Here is a 27,217-nt window from a genome sequence, read left to right as displayed (position 1 = left end):
TGAGACTTGACTTACGTTGGAACGTAGTTCTCCTGGAGTGAGTATACTGTACATACCTGTGTTGGTATTAAAATCATACACTTTTAGTGTGTTATCTACACCTCCACTGTAACAGTGAACAGCATCCTGAAATAGTTGTAATATGATTACCGTATTTACCTGTATATACACTAACAAACTTTTTTTCTTTACAATAGAACAAGAGTGCCAACTATTACAATATACACCCACAACAGCAAAACATTTTGACTTAAAAACATACACTATGTTGAGTGGATACCATAAATTTTCACAATTTTGAATATTTCCAGAGCCATTAATCTACATTATACTTATCTAAACCGGCTGGTGGTAATAAAACATTACCTACACTGTATACAGATACACATTCTGTGACAATCAGGCTGGTTATCAAACTTGGTTCAGACATCATGCCCATACACATTCAGATTTTGATAAAGTATGGTGAATGACAGAGAAGAACCGCTCAAATTTAAGAACTAAGAAGACAACTTTTGTGGATGTTGTCCAGTGCCCACCATTAGTCATCAATGTGATGCAAGTGTTTCCTCATATATATGTCATGTTTCAACAGTGGTAACAACAAGAGCTGATTATAAGACAGTGCATCTGACTATTCAACAGCTTGGCAAGACTCATATAACTGGGTGATTTTATTTTACTAAATATAACAAGAAATGAAGACTGAGAAACATTGTGGGAAGTTTCAATCCAGATCCAATACATAATTGAGCTGCGCCATGAGAAAACCAACATAGTGCGTTTGCGACAGCATGGATCCAGAGCAGCCTGCGCAATCTGGTCAGGATCCATGCTGTTCACTAATGGTTTCTCTAATTGCAATAGGCTTTGAAAGTGAACAGCATGGATCCTGACCAGACTGTGCGGATGCTGGTCACAAACGCACTATGTTGGTTTTCTCAGCATACAGCATGATAGTTAGATACACGCAAAACTTTTGACCAAATTTTCAAAGTAAAAGAAGGGTCATCATAATAATAATAATAATAATAATAATAATAATAATAATAATAATAACGACTTTATTTTACGTGGATAACATATTTGGTGTTTAACCAATTTTCAATATGGTCCACATTATCAAACAAAAAATATAAGATTAACTAGAAAATGCTTTTGTAAAAAAAGCGCATGTCTCCCCCAATGCAAAGTCCTATAGGCAAGAAGTCAATAGGGGTCAGGAGCGAAAGTCAAAGAGACACTGATGGTTGGCTGCAATAGGGATCATCTACTTGGCATGTCCAGTCATCCCGCTAAATTTCAACACTCTTGGCCTAGTGGTTCTCAAGTCACTGTTCAGGCTCCTGTGACCTTGACCTTTGATCAAGTGACCTCAAAATAAATAGGGGTTATCTACTCTGCATGTCCAATCATCCTATTAAGTTTCAACATTGTAGGTCAAGTGGTTCTCAAGTTATTTCCAAAAAATGATTTTACATGAACAGGCCACTGTGACCTTGACCTTTAATAGACTGACCCAAATCAATAGGGGTCATCTACTCTGCATGTTCAATCATCCTATGAAGTTTCAACATTCTGGGTCAAGTGGTTCTCAAGTTATTGATCGGAACTGGTTATCAATGTTCAGGCCTCTGTGACCTTGACCTTTAACAGAGTGACCCCAAAAACAATAGGGGTCATTTACTCTGCATGAACAATCATCCTATGAAGTTTCAACATTCTGGGTCGAGAGGTTCTCAAGTTATTGATTGGAAATGGTTTTCCATGTTCAGGCCCCTGTGGCCTTGACCTTTAACAGAGTCACCCTAAAATCGTCAGGGGTCATCTACTCTGCATGACCTATCATCCTATGAAGTTTCATCATTCTGGGTCAAGTGGTTCTCAAGTTACTGACCGGAAATTGTTTTCAATGTTCAGGCCCCTGTGACCTTGACCTTTCACAGAGTGACCCCAAAATCGTTAGGGGTCATCTACTCTGCATGAGCAATCATCCTATTAAGTTTCAACATTCTGGGTCAAGTGGTTCTCAAGTTACTGACCGGAAATGGTTTTCAATGTTCAGGCCCCTGTGACCTTGACCTTTAATGGAGTGACCCCAAAATCAATAGGGGTCATCTACTCTTCATGACCAATCATCCTATGAAGTTTCAACATTCTGGGTCAAGTGGTTCTCTAGTTATTGATCAGAAATGGTTTTCAATGTTCAGGCCCCTGTGACCTTGACCTTTGAAGGAGTGACCCCAAAATCAATAGGGGTCATCTACTCTTCATGACCAATCATCCTATGAAGTTTCAACATTCTGGGTCAAGTGGTTCTCTAGTTATTGATCGGAAATGGTTTTCAATGTTCAGGCCCCTGTGACCTTGACCTTTGATGGAGTGACCCCAAAATCAATAGGGGTCATCTACTCTTCATGGCCAATCATCCTATGAAGTTTCAACATTCTGGGTCAAGTGGTTCTCTAGTTATTGATCGGAAATGGTTTTCAATGTTCAGGCCCCTGTGACCTTGACCTTTGACGGAGTGACCCCAAAAACATTAGGGGTCGTCTACTCCAGCAGCCCTACAACCCTATGAAGTTTGAAGGTTCTAGGTCAAATGGTTCTCCAGTTATTGCTCGGAAATGAAGTGTGACGTACGGACGGACGGAAGGACGGACGGACGGACAGGGCAAAAACAATATGTCTCCTGGGGGAGACATAATTACAAAATTTACAAATCAGAGAACAGTAATGATTGATAAATACACAGCTATACAGTTGAGAAACAAACCTGAAAAGAAAGTTTAATAATGAACAAATGTAGCATAAAACACAACAAGATAATAAAAGAAACAGCAAAGGCATGCATAATCTACACATATATTACAAACTTAAGAAAATTTAGCTTAAACCATGAAATTACATATTAAAACTGGTGGTCCCAGCCTGAGAGTATTTCCACTGAAGGTATGAGTTTTTGAATTTTTGAAGTGTATCTGAATTTCGAATATATAATCTGGATAACCTGGATTAAATTCAACTAAGAGTTTTCTATCATGATTATTTCAAAAAGTTCCATGGCTTGGAAACCTTGTGTAAAGTTTCAATTTGCGGCATGTAATGGTTGCCCTAGGCATTCGGCACATTTGCTTGGTCAATAATGATGCTATACATTATAAAGAACATTTATAGACAGTCCAGGGCGCAATAATAAATCCAGCACCCATTTATTATAAACTGATTAATTGAATATATTATCATGTTATATACAGTAAATGGGTGCTGGATTTATTTTTTGGGTCCTGGACTGTCTATAGATGTTTTTTTTTATAATATAAAGCATAGTTATTGACCAAGCAAATGTGCTGAATGTCTAAGATGGTTGCTATTAACTTACATACAGAACTTTAACAATGCAATGTGTGATACTGATGCCCAGGTGAGTAGAATAGCTCTCACTATTCTTTGAAAAGTCAAGCTGAAAATTAAAACATTTTACATTACATATCATTTCATTTGGATAAACACAATTAGCTCTTCATAAATTTTTTGTTCACTTGTCTTGTAGAAATATTCATGTAAATTGCTCAGACATCATGTCACTCTTGGCAGTGGTATTAAATACTTACATGAAAACAGCAGTCAAGCACTGGTGCAGGGTGGTTGTATTTCATACGTAGATGATTGGCTATTACATCATAGAGACGGACAGATGTATCCCAAGAAGAGGTGAGAAGAAACTGACTTGAATTGGGGCCAAATTTTACAGCTGTTATACCATCTGTTGGCGGGTTCTTTAACTGAAATTCACTTGGAGTCTCAGCCATACTGTCTTGTATTCTGAAAGACAACAACAGTTCAGTAAAACACACTTATTAAATAAACAAAGTCAATTTTTTCCCCCCAAATCTGTAGACATGGCAGTATTTCTTGGTGCCCCGAGAGCAGACAGAACACATCGCCCTTTCTGTAAGTTAAAGACCCACCACAACCTACTTTTTCCTCCCATATGAAATTCGTGAAAATCATTCGAACAATACAGATATACTACAAGATGACAGGTGGACAATTTAGGCCATCCCTGAATAAACTGAGAAATAATGTATAGAACAAGAGCTGTCCGTAAGACAGCCAAGCTCGACTATTCGAAATACTGTCCCAGAAGCAGGAAAATATTACCCAAAAAGGTTAAATATCAAAAGAGTTTTAAGTTCAAAAGGGGGAATAATTTGACCAAAATGCATATCAGTTATGGGACTTGCTGCTGTCAACTAGTTTTATAACCCCGAAGGCACATGTGAAGTTTCAATTCAGTATCTGTATTAGTTTTGGAGATAGAAACTTGCATGTAAAACTTTAACCAGAATTTTCAAAGTCCAAAAGGGGGCATAATTTGCCCAAAATACATGCCAGAGTTATGGGACTTGATCCAGTGAGGTTAGTAATTGATCTAGAAAAAGAAAAAATAAGTTTCAAATCTATATGCCTTTTAGTAATAGCTGTATGTACTTGCACGCAAAACTTTAACCAGAATTTGCTAAGTCCAAAAGGGGACATAACTTGGCCAAAATGAAAGTCAGAGTTATGGGACTTGCTGCTATCAACTAGTTTTATAACCCCAAAGACACGTGAAGTTTCAAATCAATATCTGCATTAGTTTTGGAGATAATAACTTGCATGTAAAACTTTAACCAAAATTTTCTAAGTCTAAAAGGGGGCATAATTTGCTCAAAAAACATGTCAGAGTTATGGGACTTGACCCAGTGAGGTTGGTAATTGATCTAGAAAAAGAAAAAATAAGTTTCAAATCTATATGCCTTTTAGAAATAGCTGTATGTACTTGCACGCAGAACTTTAACCAGAATTTTCTAAGTCCAAAAGGGGGCATAATTTGGCCAAAATGAAGGTCAGAGTTATGGGACTTGCTGCTATCAACTAGATTTATAACCCCGAAGACACATGTGAAGTTTCAAATCAATATCTGCATTAGTTTTGGAGATAGTAACTTGCATGTAAAACTTTAACCAAAATTTTCTAAGTCTAAAAGGGGGCATAATTTGCTCAAAATACATGTCAGAGTTATGGGTCTTGACCCAGTGAGGTTGGTAATTGATCTAGAAAAAGAAAAAATAAGTTTCAAATCTATATGCCATTTAGAAATAGCTGTATGTACTTGCATGCAAAACTTTAACCAGAATTTTCTAAGTCCAAAAGGGGGCATAATTTGGCCAAAATGAAAGTCAGAGTTATGGGACTTGCTGCTATCAACTAGTTTTATAACCCCGAAGACACATGTGAAGTTTCAAATCAATATCTGCATTAGTTTTGGAGATAGAAACTTGCATGTAAAACTTTAACCAAAATTTTCTAAGTCCAAAAGGGGGCATAATTTGCTCAAAATACATGTCAGAGTTATGGGACTTGACCCAGAGAGGTTGGTAATTGACCTAGAAAAAGAAAAAATAAGTTTCAAAGCTGTATGCCTTTAGTTGATGGCTGTATGTACTTGCATGCAAAAACTTAACCAAGGTGTGACGCCGACGCCGACGCCGACGCCAGGGTGAGTAGAATAGCTAGACTATTCTTCGAATAGTCGAGCTAAAAACCGTGTTTTAACATTATTAATACACAGAAAGAGGTTATGTGTGTGGAATAATTTCTCGAGAATGTAGCCCGAGTGAATTATTCTGGCAATGTATAACTGATTTTGAGTGCATTAAGTTAGGTAAAACATGATTTGCTATACATTATTTTGATTCTAATATACCCTTAATCTAAGACAGTAGATAAGATATAGTAGCGTTCTTTCTTGGCCGCAACAAAGCCACTGACGTCATTGCAGGTTAACAAGACGTCACTTTAGTGTAAACGTGTTTTAACAGAAGCAAGCATAATAGAATGTGTTATCACAATTTCATCTGCATATTTGTTCTGTAAATCTCTGTTCAGTATAATATAAAAATATAGATTATACTATGATACAAAGAAGAAACAAAGTGTGGTCTAAACTCAACTTAAGATATATCAATTACTTATATGTTTAGACATTAAACACTTTGTCCTAGCCTTATAATATATATGTCACCGTCAATTTGTAACTAGAGTCTTGTATTTCTCAATTTTTAGCTCGACTATTCGAAGAATAGTCTAGCTATTCTACTCACCCTGGTGTCGGCGTCACACCTTGGTTAAGTTTTTGCATGCAAGTACATACAGCCATCAATTAAAGGCGTATAGCTTTGAAACTTATTTTTTCTTTTTCTAGGTCAATTACCAACCTCTCTGGGTCAAGTCCCATAACTCTGACATGTATTTTGAGCAAATTATGGCCCCTTTTGGACTTAGAAAATTTTGGTTAAAGTTTTACATGCAAGTTACTATCTCCAAAACTAATGCAGATATTGATTTGAAACTTCACATGGTTCTTCGGGGTTATAAAACTAGTTGATAGCAGCAAGTCCCATAACTCTGACTTTCATTTTGGCCAAATTATGCCCCCTTTTGGACTTAGAAAATTCTGGTTAAAGTTTTGCGTGCAAGTACATACAGCTATTTCTAAAAGGCATATAGATTTGAAACTTATTTTTTCTTTTTCTAGATCAATTACCAACCTCATTGAGTCAAGACCCATAACTCTGACATGTATTTTGAGCAAATTATGCCCCCTTTTAGACTTAGAAAATTTTGGTTAAAGTTTTACATGCAAGTTACTATCTCCAAAACTAATGCAGATATTTATTTGAAACTTAACACGTGTCTTCGGGGTTATAAATCTAGTTGATAGCAGCAAGTCCCATAACTCTGACCTTCATTTTGGCCAAATTATGCCCCCTTTTGGACTTAGAAAATTCTGGTTAAAGTTTTGCGTGCAAGTACATACAGCTATTTCTAAAAGGCATATAGACTTGAAACTTATTTTTTCTTTTTCTAGATCAATTACCAACCTCACTGGGTCAAGTCCCATAACTGACATGTTTTTTGAGCAAATTATGCCCCCTTTTAGACTTAGAAAATTTTGGTTAAAGTTTTACATGCAAGTTATTATCTCCAAAACTAATGCAGATATTGATTTGAAACTTCACATGTGTCTTCAGGGTTATAAAACTAGTTGATAGCAGCAAGTCCCATAACTCTGACCTTCATTTTGGCCAAATTATGTCCCCTTTTGGACTTAGCAAATTCTGGTTAAAGTTTTGCGTGCAAGTACATACAGCTATTACTAAAAGGCATATAGATTTGAAACTTATTTTTTCTTTTTCTAGATCAATTACTAACCTCACTGGATCAAGTCCCATAACTCTGGCATGTATTTTGGGCAAATTATGCCCCCTTTTGGACTTTGAAAATTCTGGTTAAAGTTTTACATGCAAGTTTCTATCTCCAAAACTAATGCAGATATTGAATTGAAACTTCACATGTGCCTTCGGGGTTATAAAACTAGTTGATAGCAGCAAGTCCCATAACTGATATGCATTTTGGTCAAATTATTCCCCCTTTTGAACTTAAAACTCTTTTGATATTTAACCTTTTTGGGTAATATTTTCCTGCTTCTGGGACAATATTTCGAACAGTCGAGCTTGGCTGTCTTACGGACAGCTCTTGTTTTTATGCAAATCATGTATAATAACCATCTGACATGGAAATACAAAAGAAATTAGTTATTTTGTGGCGTGTTTTTAAACCTGCTAAATCACACTGGTTATTCGGGTACCTCCTCGTGTGAGCGATACCGCCCTCGTGTGATTTATATACATGTTGATGCAACGGAAATTCACACCTGTAAAAGGTAATTTTTCCGTATTTTACTGAAAATTTGAAAAGTCAGATATCTATCTCATATGATCTGAATAACTGTGAAAAAATATATGATTTTGTCCCAAAATTTAAGATATTTTAAGGCGATGGTATTTATTTTCACGATTAATAATATTATTTCGGATTATATTATGAAATTTTGTTAGGAAAATGAAAAGCAGTCATTCGGTGCTTTAGCCATTGCTTTCGTTTTACAAAAACTGGAAGCACAATAAAATTAGACCGATTTTATCGAAGGCACTGTGTGGAAAATTAGATACCTCTGACGATGTACCATGATACCATCCTCGTTACTTCTGTCAATCCAGCGGTTACCGTCCTCGTTATTGAAATGAGCATTACATTGACTCGGGCCCCTTTTCTAAAATTTAGCGATAATATGCAATGACTAGCCAAGATAAAGATAAAGCTTTTGTCTTTTGTACCCTCCAGCTACTGGAAGCAGCCTTGCATAATTTCTTTAAATAGATCCATCTAAATAGACACATTCTTATGTGTATTTTTATTGAATTGCGACTTCCGTACGTTTTGTCATGTTATTTAAGTTGATATGGGGTACAAAATGTTTACAACAAAAACAAAATTAAATTTATTCAGAAATTCTATGATTTTTGTCAAGTATTTTATTGCGATCGACCCATGTTTAGCTTCGTTTTGAGGAATAAAGCCAGTCATTCGGTCGAAAATGTGCCTCGCTTGAGTAGTCGAAAGAAGTCAGTAGTAAACAGATCCTTATTTCCCCATTCTATTCTGCGAAAATTCGTATAAAACAAGTGCTTTAACCACACCTTTTACTGCTAGAATATATTATGCATTAAATGAGATGGTTTATGTTTATACACTCCACATTGCAAGTTTTGCAGATCGAAACCGAAAGTAGGGGTTTACTGTAGGCCTAACTATACTAAAGGAACCAGCGTGGGAGCCATCTGGTCTATCGCGTAATGGCTGCCAGGTATTTGAACACTAATTTTTCACTTGGCATGGCAACATAGGTCTAAATTGAGGCTAGTTTCTGATTAAATTTCATTGTGGATGTATTTTTGACATTTTGGTAGGAAAAATGGGAAAGCAGGTTGTATTTGGTGAAGTCAAGCTCAATTTTAGTATGAGTAGTACTTCCAGGTCACAGCAGTGATTTTGATGTCAGTTTACAGTAAGCAAATGTGACCAGAGAAATCTCTCTTAGCAGATACATGACCCCTACTTTTCTCTTCATTTTATATCAGTTTTATCATAACTCTTTAAAATGAGGTAAGGATTTGTTCTCTGAAATGGGTCTAGCTATGTTTGGTAGCTCTTTGAAAAAGGTCAGTTTTATATAGAATATATAGGGAAAACTATTTAGGCTATTGTGACCTGTACAGACAGAGGCATATATGCGCCATTTTAGGGTAGCAGACCAAAATTGACTGACATTTTCGAAAAATAGGTGTTGGAAAAAGTGATTTTCTACTTAGATAGGTAAAGAGGACATGAAGTTGTCATTTTTAAATAAGATAAAAAAGGATTTGAAATTCTATCCTTCAATCTATAAATCCACATTCGACAGTCAGTTACTTATATTTTCGTTTAGAAAAACAGAAATGTGAAACGGGTCTATTACATAATGTAGTTATAATTATACCCCCACAAAACGAAGTTTTTAAAATTGCACGGTGCTTCGACAAGTTTGGTCGTTTTCATAATGAGACTGAAGAAGGAAAAGAAGAACCTCAAGAAGGCAAAATGATAGAATGTGTAGAATAGAGGGTGGGTATGATGGAAGATTGATATTGGTGAAATACTGCTTACACGGTCCACTCTCACTTCTTTACATCTTTAAAGTTAACATTCTAATCAAATAGATCTACTAAAGGTCGGGTGTCACTTTTCCTGATCTTATTTCCAGATTCTCAAAGCGATAACCTTCAATAACGTTCATTTAAATTGTATCGTATGCGAAAGAAATCGCTGCGGGGAGTTTTATAAATGTTCATTGACATAACGAGGATGGTACCCATGTGCAATCGGGTAGGTATCTTTGTTTATTTTCATCCATCGTCAGAGGTACCATAAAAAACGGCGACAGGATGCATATAATTGAAATTTTATCAACAAAAATAACTTGCAGGTACATGAACCATACGTTTTGTAGTTGAGTATGTATAGTTCTACCAAGGAGAGTGGAAAATTCAGTTATCGCAACTTTGAACAAAGAAAAATACGTCTCAAAATGTCAAAATACATAAATTTCGTTACATTTCTTCAAATTTTATAGTCATATCAATATCGTTGAGGACTGATATTTTCACCAGTGCGAATTAATGCATTGCCTCGGACGAATCTGTCTTTAAAATGTTCAACATTCTTAAATGTATGTCATACGTTGGCATTGTTTTTATATACCCTAAACAACCTGCATGTATATAAATCACACGAGGGCGGTATCGCTCACACGAGGAGGTACCCGAATAACCAGTGTGTAAATGTTTCAACTGATATTTGCTGGGCTGTAAATCAACATGCTGGTTAATAAATAGCAAACAAATACAACATGGTTTACTAGAAGGCTAGACTGTATAATTATGTAATGTTGTATTCATGGAAAAATGGCAGCCATTTTGACATATAAGGTAAATATGAAACAACAGCTGTCTGTTGACAGCGTGCTATACTATTCAAAGAATTGATGGAGTATGGAGTCACAATATTACCAGCGATTTTCAGACAAAAGAAGAAAAATAGATAAGACAAACAATGTTCATGTATTTCTGGATTTGGGCAAGTCTTGCACAATATGGCGATGTGTGACCATGATGGTAACATCTACATCTACATCTACCCCTAGGTATGTTTCTGACAACACAAAAAATGGCATCACTTGACCTTCAGCTATTTCCGAAAGTAAAGAAAATGAAAGTAGACAGGCTGAACTTGAAAACGAAAGTCTAATTTGTATCGTTCCATAGTTTGTTTTTTTTTGTTTTTTTTGCTAATGGGGAGTCAATTTTCAGCACTTTCTGATGCTTTGAAAATACCTGGGCTTTAGCACGACATGTCAGCTTTTTATCTACGAAAAACTATTTGAACTCGGAACAAGAGATCACAGAGTGATCTTGGCGCCCACTATTGAACGATTTTTGAATGTTCCAAATTTCAAGACTAAATCAAGGTCAAAATCAAGGTCAACGTTCATTTCGGTACACAAAACTGTGCATGTGGTCCAAATTTGAAGCTGTAGCTTGAGAAATGTGAAAGTAAGTCACTAGATCAATTTCAAGGTCAAAGTTCATTTCTGTACACAAAACTATGCACGTATTTCAAATCTGAAGGCTGTAGCTTGAGAAATGTGAAAGTAGGTACTAGGTAAAAGGCAAGGTCAAATTTTCAATTCAGAACACAAAACTATGCATGTGGTCCAAATTTGAAGCCTGTAGTTTGAGAAATGTGAAAGTAGGTCACTAGGTCAATCTTAAGGTCAAAGTTCATTTCGGAACACAAAACTATGCAATAAATAATGTGATCTAAATTTGAAGCCTGTACCTTCAAAAATGTGAAAGTAGGTCACAAGGTCAAAATCAAGGTCAAATTTCATTTTGGAACAAAAAACTATGCATGTGGTCCAAATTTGAAGTCTGTACCTTCAAAAATGTGAAAGTAGGTCACTAGGTCAATGTCAAGGTCAAAGTTTATTTTTGTACACAAACCTATGCATGTGGTCCAAATTTGAAGGCTGTAGCTACAGAAATGTGAAAGTAGGTCACTTGGTCAATCTAAAGGTCAAAGTTCATTACCTACACAAAACTATGCATGTGGTCCAAATTTGAAGGCTGTAGCTTGAGAAATGTGAAAGTAGGTAATTAGGTCAAAATCAAGGTCAAATTTCATTTCCAAACACAAAACAATGCATGCGGTCCAAATTAAATGTGAAAGTAGGGTACTATGTCAATGTCAAGGTCAAAGTTTATTTTGGTACACAAACCTATGCAAGTGGTCCAAATTTGAAGGCTGTAGCTACAGAAATGTGAAAGTAGGTCACCAGGTCAAGATCAAGGTCAACTCATATCAAGGTTCATCTAGCCACTCAAAACTATACATAAGGTCCAAATTTGAATGTTGTAGGTTATGACAAGAAGATTTTTAAAGTTTTTCCCTATACAAGTCTATATAATTAAACCATGTGACCCCCAGGGCGGGGCCATATTTGACCCTAGGGAAATAATTTGGACAATCTTGGTAGAGGACGGCTAGATCATGCTACATACCAAATATCAAAGTCCTAGGCCCTGTGGTTTTGGACAAGAAGATTTTCAAAGTTTTTCCCCATATAAATCTATGTAAATTATAAAAATAAACAAAGGGCCATAACTCACTCAAAAATTATCGAACCAGTCTGATTTTCAGGGGGACACAACTTCCGAGTTTCTGAGGAGATGCGATAACGAGAAATTGTTAACGGACGAAAGGACGAAGGGACGATTGATGCAGAGTGATTTGAATAATAAAACAAATCCCACAGGGGTCCATAACGGAGCAAGGGTATAATGGAGATTTTTGGAACATTGTCAAATCATTCAAAATGTCCTTTTTGATGTTGTCTGAAAGTGTCAGTATGTCAGAAAATATGAACTGGTATGAAAAAATTAACCGAGATTTGTAAGTTGAAAGGGGTCATAATTCAGTCAAAATCCTAAATGGGGTTAATGTACTCTTGCTGAAAACTGGACATGGTGATTATACACTATGTATTATCCCTATGCTTTATAACGCTGCCATTGGGGTCCAAGGTTCGAGACCCGCAGACCTATTTATTTATTTATTTGGGTTTTACGGTGCACCAACACAGTATAGGTTATATGGCACCAAACAAGACTACAAATTTTGGTTTTACATCGAAATACAAAGAGCTGCGTTCAATAAACGCTTGATGCCCCCGGTGGCATCCTTGTCGGTGGCATCCTTGTCGATACAAAGCAACCCAAGTCCAATACGAGGTCAAGTTCGAGGTCAAACTGAGGTCAGGTGATGTTTGAAGATGAGGAATGGTCACAGGTTACATCTGCATTAGTATCAAGTCATTCTAGTAAGGGGTATTGATGCTAGACGAAACGGTCCCATTTGGTTAAGCCGCAACCTAAGTCCAAAACGAGGTCAAGTTCAAGGTCAAACTGAGGTCAGGTGATGTTTGAAGATGAGGAATGGTCACAGGTTACATCTGCATTAGTATCAAGTCATTCTAGTAAGGGGTATTGATGCTAGACGAAACGGTCCCATTTGGTTAACCTCGTACGGACGGACGGACAAACGAACAGAACAATCACTATATGCCTTCCGCATCAGTAGATGCCGGAGGCATAAAAAACATGAGGTATGGAATCAAAATGTGCATACCTGCTGGAATCACAGAGTTACAGCAAAACCAAATGTAAAGACCCTATTAGTCGCCTCTTACGATCATGCAAGGGTAAGGCAGTGGTTCCAATTCTTTTCATACATAGATCATCCCAGAACTGCATGGGGCGACCCGCGTATCTAGCGGGGTTAAACTTATAACACGGGCTGGCTGTATATGCCATATATGCAATACCCCACCCACCCGTAATGCATTAGAGGTATTTTGAACACTGCTTCATGTTATATAAGAAATTCTAAGCGTATAAACGGGGCATTTATTTACCTTACATGCTACTAGAAAATACATTAAAAAAACAAGGAGCTGCGTTCAATAAACGCTTGATACCCCCAGTGGTAGACAAGCTTACTGTCGCTGAGTGGCTGCTTTTTAATTTCTGACTTGTGCAGCCATCGCAGTTACAGTTTGACCGACACAATATAAAAACAAACTGTATACGTCGGATTAGTTCGACTACCCCCAGTGGCATCCTTGTCGATAGATTTTGCACCTAAGTCCAAAACAAGGTCAATGTCAAACTGAGGTAGGTGATGTTTGGAGATGAGGAATGGTCACAGTTTACATCTGTGTTAGTATCAATTAATTCTTGTAAGGGGTATTGATGCTAGACGAAACGGTCCAATTTAGTTAACCAAGAGATGGCCCATATAAAGCAACCTAAGTCCAAAATGAGGTCAAGATCAAGGTCAAACTGAGTTCAGGTGATGTCTGAAGATGAGGAATGGTCACAGGTTACATCTGCATTAGTATCAAGTCATTCTAGTAAGGGGTATTGATGCTAGACAAAACAGTCCCATTTGGTTAACCTCGTACGGATGGATGAGCAGACGGATAGGACAATCACTATATGCCTCCCGCATCAGTAGATGCTGGGGGCATAATTATAAGGCTGTGTAATCTTCCCATTTTGTAGTAATTCTAAAAGAAAGTTAGAATTGTGTATCCCAGAAGTAATGCTATAACGCTGTGTGAGAAGCACGTGGTCGTGAAAATTACAATGCAATTGCAATACAACAACGTAGCTGAAGGGGTTTTTAAAAGAGAAAAAACGCGGAGAGTCTTAAAAACAAAGAAATTTTGAATACATGTAGAAAATGGATAAAATAAACTAGATCTACGGTAATAAAAAGTGAGAATGGGACGATTACGAAAAACGGCTGCATTTTATTACAAAACTGGGCACGTTGTTTCATTTTTTTTATTCACTCAAATTTTCATGTCATCCACTTACATGTAATTGGTGCAAACTAATACAGTTTGATAGTTGACTGACAAATGTTACATGCATGCTATGCAAACAATCTAATTTTGACACAGTACTGATTGCCTAATTGTCACATGTCTACATGTATTCAAAATTTAACAAAGGCATTATGCGAACAAGTAAGCTACATGTAGCAGATAATTATTGATTTTTTTGTCACAGTTGTCATGGCATCATGGCAAAGGTGTTAAAGTATACAGGTATATGCAGTTTTAACGCTGGTTATGATCAAATTAAATAACACCCGCGGCCTCGTTTTTTCCTTTTTTCGAAATTCGGGTGCCAAGAGCGTACCGCGTTATACCGAATACCGCACAGTGCTCCAGCCAGGATTAAAAAAGGGCAGGGTGCTGGCACTGAAAAGGGCAGTGGGGTCCGGGCATGCTCCCCTTGGAAAAAATTGTAACTGGTCCATGCATTTTAACATACTTTAGGCATAGAATTTGGCATAATTTAGGCATGGTATTTGGCACATTTTAGGCATGGTATAAGTGATACTTTGTGTTTTGATAGGCTATATTTGTCATCTCTTGGCCTATTTTACTTGTTACAATTTCAGAACACATCTTCTCCATGTACTTGATATTTATAAATTCAAACCTGCAACATACAGAAGATAAAGTTTAAACTTCCACTTAAATAAATGAAATAAGGCAAAGTTTTTAACTTACAACAGTCTAAATGCAAGTTTAGCACTTCTAATAGATCGTATTCCGGGTATCCAAAATTTTATATCCGGGTATGGTTACACTTTTCTAAAAGTCGCCAATGTCCAGTTTAAACAATATTTTTGAAAAAAATATTATGATGCAACGACAGTTTAACAGCATTTTACAGTATCTGACATTAAAGTTTAGGGTGTCATTACATTAAAATATTAAACTAATTTCATGAAAAATTGGCAATTTTACACAGCACATGACAATCTACTTTCGATTTCAAAAACTTGCAAAAGAATAAAGTCAAAATATTTTCCTATCTTAATTTGATTGTGATCGATTTTTATTAATTAGATTTAAACGTCTGTTGTCTGGACTCAAGTTTCAATTGTGTATAAACGGACATTTACGACTATGTGACCGAAAACGAAAGTACACTTTGACAGGTGGTGCGAAAATGAAGATAATTTTCAGACTGGTTTGCAAATTGTTTTAACACTAAGCTTCAGTGATCAAATGCTAGTGGAGCAGTCTAAAATATCACGTTCTGCCTCGGGCACGATTACAGCAGGTAATTGTTTGCTAATTATGTCAATGCCCCCCGGCGTGTATCACTCGATAAATAGGGGGCAACTAGAAAATGCTTTTGTAAAAAAGCGCATGTCTCCCCCAATGCAAAGTCCTATAGGCAAGAAGTCAATAGGGGTCAGGAGCGAAAGTCAAAGAGACACTGATGGTTGGCTGCAATAGGGATCATCTACTTGGCATGTCCAGTCGTCCCGATAAATTTCAACACTCTTGGCCTAGTGGTTCTCAAGTCACTGTTCAGGCTCCTGTGACCTTGACCTTTGATCAAGTGACCTCAAAATAAATAGGGGTCATCTACTCTGCATGTCCAATCATCCTATTAAGTTTCAACATTGTAGGTCAAGTGGTTCTCAAGTTATTTCCAAAAAATGATTTTACATGAACAGGCCACTGTGACCTTGACCTTTAATAGACTGACCCCAGAATCAATAGGGGTCATCTACTCTGCATGTTCAATCATCCTATGAAGTTTCAACATTCTTGGTCAAGTGGTTCTCAAGTTATTGATCGGAACTGGTTATCAATGTTCAGGCCCCTGTGACCTTGGCCTTTAACGGAGTGACCCCAAAAACAATAGGGGTCATTTACTCTGCATGAACAATCATCCTATGAAGTTTCAACATTCTGGGTCGAGAGGTTCTCAAGTTATTGATTGGAAATGGTTTTCCATGTTCAGGCCCATGTGGCCTTGACCTTTAACAGAGTGACCCTAAAATCGTTAGGGGTCATCTAAGGGATTTTTCTAGACCTCTAAAAAGGGCAGGGTGCTGCTAAAAAGGGGCAGGGTGCATTTTGCGCGTTGCGTACCTTTGTCTACGAAAATCATAAGGTAGATTTCCTTGGTTTTTGTTGTAATGTCTACATTGTAAGGTACTACAGAAAGATTTGCAATGAATCTGAATGTCTGGAAAAACATTAATACCTGTTTGTCTATATAACATGCTTATCATTTATAAATACAGCAGTTTGTTTTATGTTTGCATACATTATTTTTGTCTTGATTAGAAATATACCATAAAGATACTATTGAATAATTCTGGTGCAAATCTGTCTTTATACATTCATACTCGTGTATAAATGCACAGTTCTTTTTACCCCGGACCCCGCCCCCCCCTCAACCCCGAATCGTGGGTGCATATTATACAAAAGTGTAGACAATTTTCCAACTACAAATTTAACAAAATAACTTTGTTTACGATTTTCGCCATTTTGGTAAAGGGAAACTACTCTATGCGCTGACTGTCTACGCTAAATTCTGAGATTGCCGTTACGTTCTGTAAAAGATCGAGTGGTTTATTTTCTTTTAAACAAAATTAATATCATAGAAATTTAATAGTATTTTGATGAAATAAATATAACAAAATCATATACATTCTGATAGGGAGTGATACTAATTAAAGATCGACTGTTATCTTCAACCGAGATCAAACTGTGAACAACAAAATTGACACGAGGTGCCACGCTAATTGCTGATAATTACTAGCCATTTATCGGCATGTAATAAGCAGCAGACTTTGTTTTAAGATGTTTTTTCTCCTTTTTTAATCTGTTTTGCAGTTTGCTTTAATTGCTGACCTATCTAATTGTTGTTTGTTACGATTCGGTCGGTCGTCGTCATCTGCATACTGATACTGCATACATGCCTCGGGCAAATACACAGCACCTGTGTATAGTTGGTGCGTGTCATGACTTCGTATCGATTGACAATTATCTGGGATGGTATTTTGACAGATGATTGATGGGCAGTTCATTTAGAAATACTTAATTAATGCTCAAAGGGGCGGTGCTAAAAGGGCAAAGGGGCGCTGAAGAAAGGCAAAAGGGCGGCGATTTCGGGCAGAAGGGCGGCGCTAAAAATGGGCAGGGCGCTGCGCCCTGCTATTCCGCTCTAGAAAAATCCCTACATCTACTCTGCATGATCAATCATCCTATGAAGTTTCATCATTCTGGGTCAAGTGGTTCTCAAGTTACTGACCGGAAATGGTTTTCAATTTTCAGGCCCCTGTGACCTTGACCTATCACAGAGTGACCGTAAAATCGTTAAGGGTCATCTATTCTGCATGACCAATCATCCTATTAAGTTTCAACATTCTGGGTCAAGTGGTTCTCAAGTTACTGACCGGAAATGGTTTTCAATGTTCAGGCCCCTGTGACATTGACCTTTGACGGAGTGACCCCAGAATCAATAGGGGTCATCTACTCTTTATGACCAATCATCTTATGAAGTTTCAACATTCTGGGTCAAGTGGTTCTCTAGTTATTGATTGGAAATGGTTTTCAATGTTCAGGCCCCTGTGACCTTGACCTTTGATGGAGTGACCCCAAAATCAATAGGGGTCATCTACTCTTCAAGATCAATCATCCTATTAAGTTTCAACATTCTGGGTCAAGTGGTTCTCTAGTTATTGATCGGAAATGGTTTTCAATGTTCAGGCCCCTGTGACCTTGACCTTTGATGGAGTGACCCCAAAATCAATAGGGGTCGTCTACTCCACCAATCCTACAATCCTATGAAGTTTGAAGGTTCTAGGTCAAATGGTTCTCCAGTTATTGCTCGGAAATGAAGTGTGACGTACGGACGGACGGACAGGGCAAAAACAATATGTCTCCTGGGGGAGACATAATAAAGCAGTTTATTACAACCACTGAGGCAAAAAAAAAAGAGGAAAAGTTGGCTAAAAAGGGAATGAATGGTTGTGAAACGGGCAGGGTGCCTGGAGGGGCAACAGGGCGGAACGAATTTCGAAACAGGCGATGCGCCCTGCTGTAAATAGCTAGCTGGAGCACTGCCGCCTTATAAAGGGTTTCGAGTGTACATGTACAAACTGAGAAACTGTTGAATAAACTTGGAAACAATATATATATCTGGGGATTTGATAAACACATGTACAGCTTCCAAGCACACGTACCAAATGCTTTAATTAATTGGTCACGCTGATGTAAATTAACCAATCAGAGCAATCAGTGCGGACATACATTTTGCTACCGGTGTCTCATACTGCTAATACTCAGTAATATTATCCTCTGCCTGAATTTGTTGCGTCCTGAGGACGCACAATTATGGGATTGTGCGTATCTGATGCAGGGCAAAATGAATCACTGCATTTATGCGTATCCTAACATATGTTTGGTACCTCTTAGTTACTTCCATAATCCTAGCCTATCCTCATAGGGTTGTCTAGGAATACGGAACTTCCGTAATTTTAGAATCAGAGGCTAGGACAACTGCCTTTCCATTGGGAAGCGGGCCATGGTAGATAATACACTCACTTTGACTTACATGTTCATATACGATATGTTTATCAGGTCGGTTACCAAGATCTTTAGACTAGGTAGCCGGATATAGCCAATGAAAAAAACAACAACAACAAACAAACAAAAAAACAACAAGGAGTTTGACAAAGTCAGAGACACAATTCATCGCGGAAATATATTATAATTAAATTAAGCATTACAGTTTACCATAATATTCTAAATAAGCAATAACCAAAACAGAAAAATATTGATATTAATATCAATTTTAGCAGGATCTTGAAATAATCATATTTATTTACCGCTAAAACTAAATAAATTTACCAAAATTTCCAAACCGGCGCTCTTACTTTGGTGCAGGGCTAAACACCGGGTCTCGGGATCCGGGATCGTATATGTGCTGCAGATAAACGGAAGCTCTACACATCATAAATAATGTTAATCTGACTTATAATTATGGAAAGTTTATCTGATTAATAATTATGGAAAGAGAAAAGAAAAATGATCTTTAGCATCTGAAAACATTAAATATCAGGAAAAAAGATATTTCTTTCAGGTCGGATTTTTTTAACTTACATCGATCTTTATTTTAATTCTTGGATAAAAGCCTTTCTGGGTACTGTAGGCTAGTAATCGAACTCAAAAAATTTTGGTCGGTAGGGCAACATCCAGATCGGCTAGATGTTATATCAGGCGTCCCTCAAGGGCTAGTCTTAGGACCTCTCCTATTTATAAATTGTAGGTCATTTTGTGGACAAAAAAATGGCATTTAGCATTAGTTTTGTCTGCTAAACCAGACATTGTGATATGTACTAAAAATAAGATAAGATAAGATAAACAATACAATCATAAGCTCTGACTGAGCTTTTTAACCGATTACTGAAAAACAAATGTAAACAACTAGCAACAAATATATAATAAGAGTTGTAAATAAAATATTTTCATTAGTACACAGTATAAACAAATTACTATATGATAGTCTGGATAATTCATAAAAACTGAACTATCTAAAACCAGGAGCTTACTGAAAAATTAAAATATGATTATTTAAGATTACAGATTATCCTTATCTATACACCAATTGTACAAACAAAATGCTAAGAGACAAGACAAATAAAAGGGATAGTTCAATAATAATAATAATAAAAAACCATTTAGCGTATATATTTTTTAAAACAAAAACAAAAATTTTATTCTCAAGCAATCATATATCACAGGGCTCTTACTGACCGTTTGTATGGCTAATCTGTCCAACCAGTGTACTCGTCCAGTTGACAACAGATAGGCTTTCCTATGGTAAATAGCAGACGCACAGAAGGTACCAGTGATAGAAGGGGAATCTTGAATAAAACCATTTCAAGCATTATACTAATGGAACTATTACTAATAGATTTATAAGTGAACATTATTTCATTGTCGGTAAAATTTTAGTTACCTACAAACGTTATGGACGACCCTGACCATATCGCGGGCGACGTAGACCATCATTATTAAATCATTTAATTATCTAATGAACTTGTCCCTATGTTTGAGGTTTTACTGAGAAATCCCTTGATGAAAGATCTCTACCTTCCCAGCGGAAGTCAGCAAATGTTGCCCCCTTTAAAAAAAAATCGTGAAAGGTCAAACCCCGACGTAATTTCCTCCTCAATAGTAAAACCTTTGATTTAATCATATTTTATATTACTTTAAATTTAAAAACAAATACAACGGTATGCCTAAATAGCTCGGGGTTTGTTTATCATTAAATTTATCAACATGTATTGGGTTTTTTTTTTAATATCGTAAATAATGTTAATAGACTCGTATATATATCTTGACCATGATATATAAAACAAATTGATGAAGTTATTAAATTTATTCAAAACGTATATTTAAACATATGAGATATAACAGCAAAAAAGGACTACTTTTGTTTATTATTTAATTTATCGACACGTTTATTTCTTTCATATTGTAAATAATGCTAAAAGACACATAAATACAAAAGTTGAGCTATATATAAAAATTATGAAGTTATTTAATGTTTTCATTATATGCGCATCATTTTCTTTTCCGCTGTGCTCGCCTATAATTACAAAGTGTAAATTGTTTCAAAAACGAAAGAGAAACACACAAAAGAAATGGAAAAGAGAAAAACCTATATCAAGAAAAATATGTAATAATGTAGCATGCACCTTTCAACAGCCACAGTATCCTCTACCATCCGCAATATGGGTTTCGTGAAAAAATGTCATGTATAGCTCAACTAGTAATGTTAGTAAGTGGCCTGATTACCTCAGTCTATGATCAGAAACAAGTAGTTCTCATACTACTAGATTTCAGTAAGGCCATCGATAAGGTCAGCCACTGAAAATGCACAATTATGGAGTCAGAGGTCAAACTCTTAAATGGATAAAAAGTTCCCTTGATAACAGAATCCAATCAGTTGTCCCGGATGGCACCAGTTCAAATACCATTCCAGTCCCATTTGGTGTTCCACAGGGTTTCATCCTTCGGCCCCTGATCTTTTTAGCCTACATTAATGACCTCCCACAAAACATCAACTCTATTGTCCGCCTCTTTACAGATGATACAGCAATCTACCTCACACTGTCATATGAAAATGAATCAGTTACCCTCAAAATGTTAGATAAGTGGGAGTTGGAGTGGGATATGGAATTCAACTCCTCCAAATTTTAAACCATCAACGCCACAAGAGAAAACACCCACAATTCCCACCTAGTACTATCTCAATGGAGTCGTACTCGCATCAGTCACCTCGGCAAAATACCTTAGCGCGTATATATCAGATAATCTGTCGCAGGGCGCGTTTGGTAATACAGATAGTGAAAGTGCATCAAAACTTTAACCTAAAATTTAGGTAAAAATGGGGCATAATTCATGAAAAATTGGAGCCAGAGTTATGACATTTGTGTCATTTGATGTGGGTGATGATATCGAACAACTATTTTAAGTTTTAATTCAATCCATTTAGTTATAACTACTTTAACCTGAACTTCTAAGTAAAAAGTGGTCATAACTCATGAAAAATTGGTGGAGTTATAGCCCTTGTGTCATATGATAAGGGTAATGATGTGGAACAACATTTTAAATTCGAATCAAATCCATTTAGTTATAACTGAAATACATGTAGAGTGAAAGTGCACCAAAACATATAAAAGGGGTGATAATTCATAAAATATTGGTGTGAAAGTTATGGCTCTTGTGCGAGTAATGATGAGAAATACCTATTTTAAGTCTGACGCAAATCCGTCAAGTAATACTAGAGATAAGGAGAAAAAAGAGGAAGTGCATAAAAACTTAAACCAAGGTGTGGACACAGAAGGACGCCGACGCTACGCCCACGCCGGGGCGAGTAGGATAGCTTTTCATATACTTCGTATAGACTGCGTCTAATGTCGACCCCCTTCATATATCGACCCCTCTTGAGTTCTCCTTTATTTTTGCATATTTTATTCACAACAAGTACAATATATTGTCAGACAGTTTATGACGTCATCATACCTCTTCGCGGACTTTGTTTATTGGCCAAGTTTTGATGTCCGGGAGAAATTTGAAAGACGAAAATGGTCGAAAATCATTGTCGAAAATAAGGAAGGTGTGAATGTTTTGATAATCTCGTGTATGATTGTTTTCTGTTTCTGGAATTATTTTATGAATAGATCTAGTTATTCCAAACAGAGGGTATTATTGTAACCGTATTTTAAAAAGGTGACCCCAAAGTTGTAAATAATTATAGGGGAATAACTCTAGTTAGTTGTATGTCTAAGTTATTTACTACAATATTTAATAATAGCATTGAAATATTTTGTAACAATTATTCGGTAATTTCTGATTGCCAGTTCGGTTTTAGAAAAGGAAAGTCTACTGTTGATGCTGTATTTATTCTGCACTCTGCACTCTGCACTCTGTTATACAACATTACCTAAATAATAATAAAACGCTTATATGTAGGGTTTATTGATTTAAAATCCTGTTTTGATAGTATTTGTAGAAATTCACTATGGCTGAAAATGTACAAGTGTGGCATTCAAGGAAAAATTCTGCGCATTATAAAGGATATGTATGATAAAGTAAAATCATGCGTAAGAGTGCTGTAATTCATATTCTGATTTTTTTTCCAGTATGCAATAGGCTTACGTCAAGGGGAAGTAATTTCGCCTATACTCTTTTCTCTCTTTGTAGAAGACCTTGAATTGTACTTACAAGGCAATTTTAGTTCTGTTTTATTGATTGACGACATTGTATTAATTCTACTACTTTTTGCCGATGATATGGCAATTATGGGTAAAACTCCGGAAGATCTGCAGAATAGTCTTGATTTATTACACACATACTGTATACAATGGGGATTAGAAGTTAATGCTATGAAAACTAAAATTGTTGTATTTAGGAAAAGGGGAATTACTTTCGCTAGAGAAATATGGTTTTACAATAACAAACCGATAGAAGTTGTAGATTATTTTAATTATCTTGGTACAGTTTTTAACTACACAGGGAGTTTTGTGTTAAACCAAGAACATTTGATTGGTAAAGCATTAAAGGCTTTAAACGTTTTATTGTATAACTGTAAATATTTTGATTTTAAACCAAAGTTATTATGTCAGTTGTTTGATTCTTTTGTAGGCTCTATTTTGTCATACTCTTCTGAAGTATGGGGCCACAATAAGTCAAAAGATATTGAGCGTGTACATTTGAAATATTGTAAAAGAATCTTAAATGTTAGAAGTAGCACTTGTAATACAAGTGTTTATGGTGAGTTAGGTAGGCACCCTCTATATATTGATAGATATTTGAGAATAATAAAATATTGGTGCAAATTAATAAATATTGATAATATTATATTAAGGAAAGTCTATGAACTAGGTGTATCTGATTGTAATATATGTAAAAAGAACTGGGTATCGAATGTTAAAAACGTATTAGATATGTATGGCTTTTCTGAATATTTCAATAATACTAGTTTGATAGATTGTAAAATGTTTCCAAAGATTTTTAAACAAAGACTTATTGATAACTCCATGCAAGAGTGGCTTGCATCTGTTGAAAATAGTGCCGTGTTAGATCTTTATAAAAATTGTATAACAACTCTTACATATGAATGTTACTTAGATTTATTACCTAAAAGTTATAGATTTTTTTGTTACAAGAATAAGAATATCTGCACCGTACCCTTAGAATTCAAACTGGTCGATACGGACAAAATAGAATACCACGTAATGAACGATACTGTTTATGTTGTAACACTAGAGATATTGAAGATGAATATCATTTCATTTTAATATGCCCATGTTATATAGATATTAGAAGAAAATACATTAATAAGTACTATTATAATAGACCATCGATGTACAAATTCATTGAACTTATTACTACAAATAAAAAGAGCATATTATTAAATCTTGCAAAGTATATTAAAGAATCTGTTAAAACTAGAAATATGATTATGAATGCTAACAATTAATATTAACATATGCGCCTTCTGTTAGCAACTTTAACGACACATTTAAGCCTACTTGTTGATAGAATTATTATAAATATATTATGAATGTTATATTATAACTGTTCATCCTCCATCATTAAACATTACTATTTGTTGTATAATTATTATATTATTCATAATTATCATATGTTTGAAAGATCATGTTAACGTGACATTATATTATCATAATATGTTGTTTATTATGCATGACGATGTACCATGTACAAGTCTTAAATAAAATTCTGTTCTGTTCCAAAAAATGAAATTAGATGAAAAAAATTGATTGAAATAACCAATTATCTCGGGTTAATTAACAATAATAGCAGGGTCGGTAATACGTTACGCTCTATATACACTGTATCATTTATCGACCTCTAACTGTATTTCAAGTTTCATAACAAGCTTGATTACATTTACATGCTGATAATGCTAATAAACTATCAAATTATGTACGTAAAAATAAATATATACGGTAAATGTCAGTCTGTAAAATCGGTCTACCTTGCAGTCGAAAAAAATGAGACTATTCTACTTGTATGGTGACACAAGCGAGGGATTCTGCAGATGTTGTTTAAAGAATGAAATTGAGGCATAAAACACAACAATGTGCTAACAATATCGAAAATACAAGACAGTTACATCGAAGTCCGCCGGGCCCATGTTTTATGTATGCCTTTCCGGGGCTACAGTAACTCTGTATATTTTAACATGTCGAGCGGACATTTACCAGTGTAGATCTAGCATTTCTTTACGTGGTAATTTCTTTTCATATTTACGTTAAATAAGTGTGAGTTCCGCGTTCTTCGATATATTCGGTATAGATAAATCATGAAAACTCTAGGTTTACACAGCACCACGGCATCCTTACACAACATACAGGTACCGAGAGGTACTAACTGGCAACAGTTCTGCGTGCTTCATTCGGCCCCTTGCACTTTGTAAATGTTAACATCATCGTATAATGGAAATCGATGCACACACCCTTAATAAGTTTATCCTTAATGAAATATCTACGCCTTTTTACTTTTTAAATAAATTTAAAAAATTTGCTGAGCACCCCGCCCCGTATCGATCAAAGTTTGAAAAAAACAACAAGAGTTTGAATTTCCAACCGATTGGATTTAGTTAGATCTATACAATTCTATATTGAAAAACTTAAAAAGGCAGATAGATCTAAAAAGATTTTATAAGTCTCGGGCCAAAGGTGATTCGGAACCTGTAATTTGCTTACGTTGGACCCGCAACTGCATATCTAAAACGTTTACTAATAGCGCGTGCTCGCGGGAATCTCCTTGTTTGTATGTGCATGCCCGAAGTCGGTAAAAACAAATGTTTTATGCAATATTCCGAATGGTATTATAATGAAATATTATCTGTGTGTATTCTGAATTGTATTAGAAGGAAATGTTTTCTGTCTGTCACAACATGAATTTCATTAAATTGAAACTGTTTTAATGGTGCAAGGGTCGATATATGCTACACTTATTGTATAAAATGTAGCAAAGAATTACATTGGATTGAAGATGACCAATGAAAAACGTTCTTTCAAATGGCACTTTTTGACGGAAAATTGGATGACAAATATACAAAACATAACATTATAACTAAAAGGTTGGTTAATAGATGCTTTGCTCTAGTCCAGCTAAAATCATCTATAAAAGTGCCTACACTCTTCTTCTTTATTTAGAACTATAAAATATAACATAATTAAAACACAGATGTATTAAAAATTGTTTTTAAAACCCGCTACGACATCATAATTATAAACCGCATACATTATTTACGTTCGCGGTGTCACTTACACCAATGTATACAATACTCACGGTGAGGATGCGTACACCGGATATTGCCATTAAGTGATAAGGTATTTTCCGAAAACGTGATTATTTTTCGTCAACAAGGTAAATAAAACCCCCATTTACTATTGTATTATACTACTACAGAAGAAAAGAGCATTATTTTTATAACTAGATACGGCGTATATGCTCTCACAAGCGTAAAATGAGTCAGTCTTAAGTAGAAATGCTAAACTTTGTGATAAAATGACAAGTTTATCATTTTATAAATGCATGCCGTAAACACATTTGTCCCGACCTCATATTTGCATTGTGGGGAGAATCTGAACCGTACGATTGATTTAGTTACAAACAAAGAAAAAGTGTGCAAACTTTCAGCTTTGTAAATGTTCAAATCACGGGGAAATCGGTGATAAATGAGCGTCGATGGTGTACTGTGTATTGATTTTGCAAAGTTATATTTGTGTATTGCAGTTTGGTGTACTGAGTATTCATATTGAAAAACGTGCATATTTTCAGCAGTTATGGTTATTAGACAAGGTATGTAATTCCATTGGCCCAAATGATGGAATGCCCTTTTCTGTTTGCAGATGACATTATATTTTCACAGCGAAAATCACAAGCACCAGTTTGAACACTGACATTACAACTTACAATTACGGCGGCATGCCAATAGCCACTCCGAGAAACTGTCTAAAGACTAGCCCTTGCCGAGTAAAGACCCAGCCACAAATTCAGCCGTGAAGTTTATAATAATGTATCACAGGATATGATGACGATAAGTGTGGAAAAGGTCTCCCCTTATAAGAAGAGCAACCATGAAAATATGTTATCCGATTGCTTTCATACTACAAAGAGACATATCCTTGGTCAATAGACGACTTTTGTCGATTATGGTTCAAAAGTTCAAAGGTCAAAGTCGTAAGGGCTTTGATTTTTACAAGTGGTTTCTCCTCAATAACCTTAGACTCATTTGAC

The 27,217-nt window shown here is 35.9% G+C and overlaps 1 protein-coding gene across 3 annotated transcripts in view; it reads right to left on the bottom strand.

Moving 5' to 3' along the window:
* The window catches only part of LOC123547500 (mitotic checkpoint protein BUB3-like), a 49,542-nt gene extending 30,196 nt beyond the window's left edge, over positions 1 to 19,346 (bottom strand). Inside the window, exons 1-3 of one of the 3 annotated variants that reach the window (XM_053551747.1) lie at positions 19,283 to 19,346; positions 3,615 to 3,825; positions 57 to 126 (exon numbers count right to left, since the gene is read on the bottom strand). In XM_053551747.1, the coding sequence (XP_053407722.1) occupies positions 57 to 126; positions 3,615 to 3,812 (268 nt within the window). In that variant the 5' untranslated portion in view covers positions 3,813 to 3,825; positions 19,283 to 19,346. Of the gene's footprint in view, positions 1 to 56; positions 127 to 3,614; positions 3,826 to 15,130; positions 15,380 to 19,260 lie in introns of those variants that run through there. The other 2 variants (XM_053551748.1, XM_045334657.2) reach the window with 2 other exon arrangements.
* Positions 19,347 to 27,217: the final 7,871 nt, after the last annotated feature.

The sequence above is a fragment of the Mercenaria mercenaria genome, chromosome 9, assembly GCF_021730395.1.
Source record: "Mercenaria mercenaria strain notata chromosome 9, MADL_Memer_1, whole genome shotgun sequence".
Lineage (NCBI taxonomy): Eukaryota > Metazoa > Mollusca > Bivalvia > Venerida > Veneridae > Mercenaria > Mercenaria mercenaria.
The sequence above is the reverse complement of the archived record's forward strand: the minus strand, read 5'-3'. Positions and strand labels throughout refer to the sequence as shown.